General features: G+C 66.4%; 1 protein-coding gene across 5 annotated transcripts; it reads left to right on the forward strand.

Moving 5' to 3' along the window:
- Nucleotides 1-368: 368 nt before the first annotated feature.
- POLR3GL (RNA polymerase III subunit GL) lies at nucleotides 369-3,415 on the forward strand. 5 transcript variants are annotated; one of them, XR_003925176.1, is made up of 10 exons: nucleotides 369-463; nucleotides 847-995; nucleotides 1,128-1,257; nucleotides 1,817-1,885; nucleotides 1,993-2,049; nucleotides 2,164-2,237; nucleotides 2,361-2,474; nucleotides 2,646-2,764; nucleotides 2,850-2,874; nucleotides 2,991-3,415. XR_003925176.1 is itself a non-coding variant. In XM_030026755.1 (9 exons), the coding sequence occupies exons 1-8, from the start codon at nucleotides 388-390 to the stop codon at nucleotides 2,730-2,732; spliced, it is 756 nt and encodes a 251-aa protein (XP_029882615.1). In that variant the 5' UTR covers nucleotides 369-387; the 3' UTR covers nucleotides 2,733-2,764; nucleotides 2,850-3,415. The 5 variants fall into 5 exon arrangements, 4 of the variants coding, with proteins under 4 accessions (XP_029882615.1, XP_029882614.1, XP_029882616.1 ...); XM_030026755.1 differs by having other exon boundaries at nucleotides 2,850-3,415; XM_030026754.1 differs by having other exon boundaries at nucleotides 2,646-3,415.
- Nucleotides 3,416-8,698: the final 5,283 nt, after the last annotated feature.

Raw genomic sequence — 8,698 nt, forward strand, 5'->3', positions numbered from 1 at the left:
CAGGGCTGGGGGTCACAACACAGCAGGGCTGGAGGCCATGGGGCAGCAGCACTGGGGGCTATGACACAGTGGGGCTAGGGGCCATGGGGCAGGGGGTCACAGCAGAGCCATGTCGGGGACCATGGGCCAGCGGGGCCACAGTTCTGGGGGGCTGAGATGCCCCACGGCAGAGAGGGGGGGGCGGGGAGCCTCTGCACCCCCCATTTCCCCGCTCTTCCATCTCCCCATTCCCCCCCAGTACCGACCCCCCGCCCCATTTTCCCGCCCCATTCATTCATTCACTCATTCCTTCATTCATTTATTCCTTCCCTCCGCCCCGCCCCGCCCCTGGCCCCCCTCCCCTCTGACTGGCTCCGCCGCGAGCAAATCAACGCGGAGCTGGCGCGAATGCCCCGCCCCCTTTCGAAACGGTGCGGAGCCGCAGCCGCCCCGGACGCACGTGAAGCGGCTGCGCATGCGCGGTGTGAGTACCGGGCCCGGGCTGGGGGGGGGGGGGCACCGGGAGGGACTGGGAGCGGGGGGGGGGACACACGACACCGGAGGCTGGGTGGGCTGCCCCGTGTCCCCCCCGTGTCCCGGGGGTGGGGGGGCTGCCTTGTGTCCACGCGTGTCTCGGGGGGGCTGCTCCGTGTGTCCCCCGTGTCCCAGGGGGGACTGCCCCCCCCCCAGCTCCCTGGGCCCCGCCCGGGGCATTGCCCCACATCCCCGCTGCCCCACTCACCCCTGGGGGGGTCCCCTAAACCCTCCCCAGCACAGGGGTCTGCCCCACTCCAAAACAAGGCGGGGGGCTGCCCCATGCCCCCCATTTATCCCCACACTCCCTCTGTCCCATGTTCCCCCCCCCAGCGCCCTCCCCCCGGCCCCCCCCCCCAGCCATGGCGGGCCGAGGCCGGGGCCGGGGTCGCGGGCAGATGACCTTCAACGTGGAGGCGGTGGGCATCGGGAAGGGGGACGCGCTGCCCCCCCCCACCCTCCAGCCCTCCCCCCTCTTCCCGGTAAGTCTTTAAAGGGGGGGGGGCGGGTTGTCCCCCCCCATCCCTGGTGTCGTGGGGGGGTGTCCCCCCCCCCAAGGGGAGCTGAGTGTGGCTGAGCACTGACACACTCACTGCACATGTGCCCCCCCCCAGCCCCTGGAGCACCGGGCGGCCCCGCTCCCGGGTGGGGAGGAGGGGGAGTACATGCTGGCGCTGAAGCAGGAGCTGCGGGGGGCCATGAAGAACCTCCCCTACTTCATCAAACCTGGGGCACCCCGGAGAGGTAGAGGGGGGTAAAGGGGGGGGGGCTGGGGTGTGCGTGTCCCCCCCTCTCCATCCTCCTGCACCCCCTCTTTGAGCGGGGGGGGGAGAGGGTTGGGAAGAGAATGGGGGGGAGGGTGCCTGCCCCATGGCACCCAGCCTGCTGCTGTGGGGCATCTCAGCCCCACTGCCCCCCCCCAGCCCCACAGCTCCCCAGCCCCACTGCATTGTGACCCCCACGGCCTCCAGCCCCACTGTTGTGACCTCCCCCAGCCCCACGGCCCCCCAGCCCCGCTGCACTGTGATCTCCACGGCCCCCAGCCCCACTGTTATGACCCCCCCAACCCTGCTGCCCCATGACCCCCAGCCCCACTGTGTTGTGACACCCCCCAGCCCCATGGCCCGCCAGCCCCGCTGCATTGTGGCCCCCCCAATCCCCAGCCCCACTGTTGTGACCCCCCCAGCCCCGCTGTCGCAGGCCCCATCGCGGCTGTTTCCAACTGGGCTGCCTCTCAGCCTTGGGTGTCCCCCACCCAGACCCCCCCCAACCCACTGACACCCCCCACATTGGGCCCCCTCAGATATTGAGCGCTACTCGGACAAGTACCAGATCTCCAGCCCCGTCGACAGCGCCATCGACTGGAACCCAGGTGGGGGGGGGCACGGGACAGGGGGAACCAGGGGGGCCCAGCGTGGGGCAGGGGGGCTCGGGGGGGTGGTGGTGGGGCCTGATCCAGCCCCTCACTCTGCCCCACAGACTGGAGGCGGCTGCCGCGGGAGCTGAAGATCCGGGTGCGGCGGCTGCGGAAAGGCAGTGAGTGTGTCCCCCCCGCCTCGTCCCCCCCTTCTTGTCCCTGCTGTGGGGCCGGATTCTGCCCCCCCCCCCCCGGGGGGGGGGGGGGTTAACACTCCCCTCTGCCCCACGCAGGGACCACCATCCTCATCCCTAAGTGCAAGCAGCGGGTCGCGCTCGACAAGGAGGAGACCATTAAGAAGCTGGAGGTAACGAGGCCGAAGGCTCGGCCACCATCCCGGGATGGGGGGGGGTGTCCTTACTGGGGTGGCCCGGCTGGATTTTAGGGTCCCCCCCCGGTTAATGCTGTGGGGGCTCCCCTGAACCCCCAGAGCCTGGAGAAGAAAGAGGAGGAGGTGACGTCGGAGGAGGAAGAGGAGAAGGAGGAGGAAGAAGAAGGGAAGGAAGAAGAGGAAGAGGAGTATGATGAAGAGGAGCATGAAGAGGTGGGGGGGGTGGGGACAACACGTGATGCATCCCAGTGGGCCCCCAGTTGGGGTGATGGGTGCAGCTGTCCTGGCCGTGGGGTGGCCCTGGTGGGGCCAGGGTGGGGATGTGGGGGGGGCTCGGGTGGCACCCTGACCCCCACCCTGTGTTGTGTCTGTCCACCCCCCCAGGAGACTGACTACATCATGTCCTACTTCGACAACGGGGAGGACTTCGGCGCCGACAGCGATGACAACATGGATGAGGCGGTCTACTGAGGCCCCCCACCCTGGGACATCGGGGTCCCCTGTCACCAGCCCCCCCCCCCCCCCCCCCCCGGGATGCCAGGATCCCCCATCACCAGCCCCCCACCCCCAGGACATCAGGGTCCCCTATCACCAGCCCCCCCGGGACACTGGCATCCCCCGTCACCAGCCCCCCCCCCCCCCAGGACATGGGGGTCTCCCATCACCAGCCTCCCCCCACTCCGGGCCATCGGCGTCCCCTGTCACCAGCTCCCCCCCCAGGATGCTGGGATCCCCCGTCACCAGCCCCCTCCAGCCTGCAGGTGGCACTTGTGCTCCAGGGACGGGGCGGGGGGGACACAACCCAAGGTTGGGGCACCCCAGGGTGCTGGCAGCTTTGGGGGGGGGGGGTGTGACACACACGACCCACAGATGGGACATGGGGACACCCCGCTGCCCACCCCCACTTGGGGGGGGTCTCCACTGTGGTGGGGGGGCTCGGGGTGGGGGGGAAGGACAACCCCCCCCCAGCCTTGTCCCCAAGCCAGCAGTGGGTGGGATCATTCCTTCTGAAGGTGGTTTTAGGGGTGATGGGGGGGGCCCCCCACACCCCCAAACTCCACCTGGCCTCACCCCTCCCCCTTTTGCAGCAGCTTTTTAACATTTGGGTTTTTTTAATAATTTTGGGTGGATTAAAGTTGATTTCTGTATTTCCAGCTCATCTTGTCCTGTGGCCTCAAACCCCACGTGGGATTTTGGAGGGGGGGGGTGGGGGTGGGGTGGATAATGGGGTTCCCAAGCTGCCCCCCCCCCCCGCTTGCTGGGCTGTTCCCACCCCCTGCGCTGGGGACATAAGGTTTGTTACCGTGGGGTTGTGAGCGGGGGGGGGGGGGTTCCTGCCCTAGGGGTGGGGTGCTGGGTGCACCCATGGGTGCAGGGAGCAGCTGTTTAGGGGTGCCCCCCCCAGCTCTTCACCCCACACACGTGCAGGGCCAGCTCCTGGCATCACCAGGGTGGGACAGGTGCCCGGCGGCACCCGGTTTTCCGCCCCGGCACCCCATCGGTTCACGCTCGGGTACCCCCCCACACCCCGGCCATGTGCGGGGTGGGCACGTGGCACCTGCTGGGGGGACAGGGATGGGGTGGGTGGGTGCAAATCCCCAGCTCCTGGAGTCAGGGGATGCAGTGGAGCCGTGTTCCCGTTCCCCCTGTTCCCCCTTGGGCTGTGGCAGCAGCTCGGGGGGGGTGGCCAGGCAGGTTGGGGGGGGGCACCCCAATACCCCCCCCCCGGGGTTTTCCCAGCCTGGATTAACCCCTGTGGCGCTGGGCTCCAGCAACACTGGGTGCAGGGTCAGGCCCCTGCTCTAGCCTGGTGGGGGAAGGTTTGTGCTTTCCTGGGGCGGGGAGGGGCAGCAGGGTTTGAACCCCACCCCCCCGCCAACCCCTGAATGTCTCATGGGTTCCCCTGAACCCCCCAGTTGGGGATGATTCAGGGTGCTGGGCTGAGCCCTGCCAAACTCATCGCATGCACCAGCAGTGCCCAGGGTGGCACTGGGAGGGGGGGAAAGGGTTTTTTTGGGGGGGGAAAGGTGTTTTGTGCAGCCGGAGGGGACAAGGCAGAGCCGGGGCGGGGGCCACTCATGTGAACCTCATGTGATGGGGAAGCGCCGCCCCCCCCCCCCCCCCCCCCCCCCCCCCCCCCCGTCGGGCAGGGTTCCTGTTTATGGTTGTTTTTCAATTCCTGGGTAATAAAAAAAAAAAAAACCAAACCCAAACAAAAGCAGTAGGTCAGCAAATCCAACACTTGTTTGGTTTCGGTTGCACTCCTGCCCCCCCCCCCCCCCCCCCCCAAAAAGCAGAGGTGTCCCCAAGGGTGGCTGGGCCATCACAGGACTCCAAGAGGTGGTGATTTCCCAGCTGCAGCCCCAAGTGCTCCCATGGGGCAAAGAAATAATCCTGGATGGGTGAGGGGGGGGGCAGCAGCAGGACCCCACCCCAGGGAAGGATCTGCCCCCCCCCCCCCCCCCAGGAATAAAACAAGCTGGAAAGGGGAATTTGGGACTGGGAATAGCTGCGGAGGTTTCAGTGTGGGGTTGGGGGACCTGCCCCAAATCCCCTAGGAAAAAAGAGCTGGGGGGGGGGTGCTCCCCCCACCCCCGCAGCCACCGCCTGGTTTCGTGCCTCGGTTTCCCCAGTGCCGTGGGGCCTCTTCCTCCCCGGCGCGGTGCACGTGAGTGGCGCGTGGGCCTCCTCGTGCTCACCGCCCTGCGCCAGCCCTCGCTGCCGTGGTTATTTTTACCCCCCACGCCGGGAGGGGGGCACGGAGGCCCTGTGAGGGGGCTGGTTTTGGGGTCCCCCCGGGGTTGGGGCAACCCATGGTTCAATCCTGGGGGATTTAGAGTGTTTGGGGAGGGCTGAGGGGTCCTGAGCGTCATCGTTGTGTTGTGTGTCCCCCCCATCCAGGTTGTCCCCCCAGCCCTAGTGGGGTCGGGTCAAGGCCCGGCTCCCCGCTGTGCCCCACTAAGTGTCATTGGGGGGGCCAGAGCCCCAACCTGCACCCAGTGTCCCCTGGGGAGCCAGGCTGGGGAGGGGGGACCTGCCAGCATGTGGGGGGGGGGGGTGTCCCACTGCCCCCTGAGTGAGATGGGGCTGTTTCACTCCAGGCTTTGCCTTCCCTGCCCCTACCGGGGGCACCCCCAGCCCAACACCCCCTGCACCCCAAAAGAGAGAACGTTCTCCAGCGAAGCTGCTGGAGGATGAGGGGATCTCAGGGGGGAGCTGCTGCCAAGCCCCCACCCTGCCGCAAACAAGCAAATCTAGAAACCCACAGAGCCACTGCACCCAGGAGAAGCACCCACGAGGGCAGGAGTGCAGGCAGGGGTGCGGGCAGCAAGGGCTGGCACGGCTTGGTGCTGCATTCGTGGGGATGGGGAGGACCGAGTTGTGCCAAAAGTTGCGGGATGCTCTGATCCCAGCTGCCCCACATCCCTTTTGGGGACATCTCTGTCCCCACCGCTGGGGGTGCTCGCTGCTCCCCAATGCCCCCCCCATCCCAATCCTACCCACCCCCTTCCCAGTGCCCCAGATGCCGCGGATTGTCCCAGGACCTTTGGCTGAGTTGGGAGCAGCTGGGAAGCAGGGCCGGAGCCAGGACAGGCCCCACGCCAGGAGCCAGCACCGCGGGGCGCCTGGCATCCCACCAGGGCTGAGGCTGGGGCATGGCTGGGGGGGGGGAGCATGGCACTGGGGCGGGGGACACACGGACATGGCACTGGGAGGGGGGGAGGCATTGCACTGGGAGGGTCCCCACTCCATGGGGTCGACCACCATCTTGGCCTCCCAGCTGGGACCCTGCAACTCTCACCTCCATCCCTCCTTCTGCTTCCCCCTGGGGCTGGTGGTGGGATCCCACCGCCATGGGTGGTAGCAGCACCCCCCATCCCTGTCCCCCCCCCCAACCCACCTGGGGCTGGATCCTGGGGGGGAACAGACAGGGGGACGGACACATGGACAGGTGGCTTCATGCAAGGACAGGTGGACACATGGGTGAACCAGAGGAGCAGAACCCAGATACGGGGGTGGCTCTGGGGGCAGAGACACCATCACCCCCCCCCCCCCCCCCCCCAGGATGTCAAGAGCGGGGGCAGCAGCTTAAATCCCCCTTTTTTTTTTCCAAGAAAACCATTTTTGGCCCAATTTAGCTGCAGCTGCTGCTTCCCCAGCTTGCTGGAAATAACACAACCCCCTGCCCCGGGGCATGGAGGAAGAAGAAAACCAGGCAAAAACAGGCAGTGGGCTGAAAATACCCGGCGGGGGGAAGGCTGGGGGGGGCTCAGGCTGCAGCCCCATGGTGCTGGGCTGGTGTGGACGCTCCCAAGCCGCTCCAGCACAAAGTCCGAGCTGCTGTGACCGCTGATCGGGGGGGGCGGGGGCTGTTTTATGGCGCTCATTTGTTTAATTGAGGCTGTAAAGTGGGGTGTGGGGGGGTGGGTGTGGGGTTCAGCCACCCCGGGAAAGGGGGGGATGATGGGGTGGGGGTGCTGTCCCCTCCCAGGCCTTTTACTGGGTGGGGTTGTTATTGTAGGGTCTCCGGGGCGGCTGCTCCCAACATAGGGTGGGCAAGTAGCAAATCGGGACCTGGGCTGGGGTGAGACGGGGTGGGGCTTCACCCCACTGCTGCCAAGGGATGAGTGTTTGCAGAGTCCAGCCCCGGGCTGCCCGCCAGGTCCCCCACCGGCTGGCCGTAGCCCCCAACGGCTGGCTGTAGCCCCCCCCAAGCTCGGCTCTTTCTGCCCATACTTGGCCTGGAGTGGGGCTGACCCTTCGCCCGCTTGGATGGCAGCCCGGGCACGCCGGGGACGGTGCCAGCCGGGCACAGGGATGGCGGTTGGGCTCCCACGCCTTGGTGCGTGCCCCTGGGAAGGGAAACTGAGGCACGGAGGGGGTACTGGAACAATGGGTGCCTGGAGGGTTCCCCCCTGTGGATGTGGGTGTGTGGGGGGGTGCTGGCACCCATGGGAGTATCTGGGGTGGCCTGTGCCAAGGCGGGGGGGGATGGAGGATCGCTGGACCAAGCCATGGTGTTTGCGTGGTCATGGGGGAGGTTGCTGGCGCTGGGTTGGGGACATGGTGACTTTCCCAGGACAGAGCTGGGATAAGGGCGGCGGTGGGGGGAAATGTAGTGGTTGGAGTAAATGGATGAGAGTGGGGATAAACCCGCCATGTCATCGCGTCCCTTCACCAGTGTCACCGGTGGCAGGGCTCGTACGGGGACGCTGCTTGCCCTGCGGGGAGTCAGGGTTGGGCTTGCTGGGGCCAAAGGTGCAGGCTGGGGCGTGTGGCTGGACAAACTGCACTGGCCTGGCATGGCCGGAGCCGCTGGCTTCCTGGTGATAAGGCCTCTCTACGTGCCGAGCCGGTGCCGTGCCATGCCGGCAGCGGGGAGATAAGGCCAGGCGGGGCGGGTAAAGGGCTCCCGGTGAGGTTGGATGAGGCATTAGTGGCTCTGGCAGGACGGGGAAACTGAAGCACAGTGGATTTGGACGTGGGTGCAGCCGGAGAGGACTGGGAGCCCCATTGCTGCTTGGGGGATCCAGGGGCAAGCGGCTCGGTGATGGTGCCGGCTGCCAAGTCGGCGAGGGGTGAGGGAGCAGAGCTCTTGGCCAAGGTCAGGGCTGTTTTCCTCTCTAGGGGCCCGTTCCTCGATACAGCTGGCGGACGCAGGTAGCATCAACCCCCGGCCCTTTGCCGTTAACTTTCACCTACATCCCCCCAAAATAGGGCTGGAGGAGGGTGGGATATTGCCACAACAGCTCTGGTGGCAATAGGAAGCTAAGGAAGGCCCCGAGGTCCTGCTCAGCGTGCCTCAGTTTCCCCTCTCAGGTGCTGATCCTGCTCCCCAAGTGCTGCTTTTCCTCCCCCACCGGATTTTGGTTTCTCACTCTGGAGCAATCGGGAGCCCTGGAGAGCCGGTGCCTACCCTGGCACTGTGCTGGGATGTGGGTTGGCAGTGAGGTCTGCTCCCACCTTGGCCGGTCCCGGTGATGCCACAGAAACAGACTCAGGAAAGCTCTGCCTAGCCCAGGCTGCAGGTGTTTTGCTGGCTGCATCCGAACACATGGGGAAAAAAACCCTCCTCTGAGTGGCAATTGCCACATCCCAGGAGCACAGTGTAAATTTTGGTGACCAGCGTCCAAAAAACACCCACTCTGGTGGCTGCGCTGCAGCTAGAGGGAGGTGGCAGGGCAATTAGCAGCTGCTGGGTTAACGAGAGCCAGCATCCAAAGGAGGCAGCTGCCAGAGCACCCAGCTTTGTGGTGGGAAGAGGTCCAGTGGATGTGTACCATCATCGTGTCTCCCCCACCCCAGCACCAGCTCCCTGGGGACAAGCAGACCCATCCCTTCCCCAGGGCAGTGCCACCCCCAAAGTGACCTCACAGGTGTGGGGACCTCATCCCACCTTCCCCACCAGCCACCATCCAAGAGGCTAAGCCACCATC

This window comes from Aquila chrysaetos, chromosome 9 (assembly GCF_900496995.4).
Source record: "Aquila chrysaetos chrysaetos chromosome 9, bAquChr1.4, whole genome shotgun sequence".
NCBI lineage: Eukaryota > Metazoa > Chordata > Aves > Accipitriformes > Accipitridae > Aquila > Aquila chrysaetos.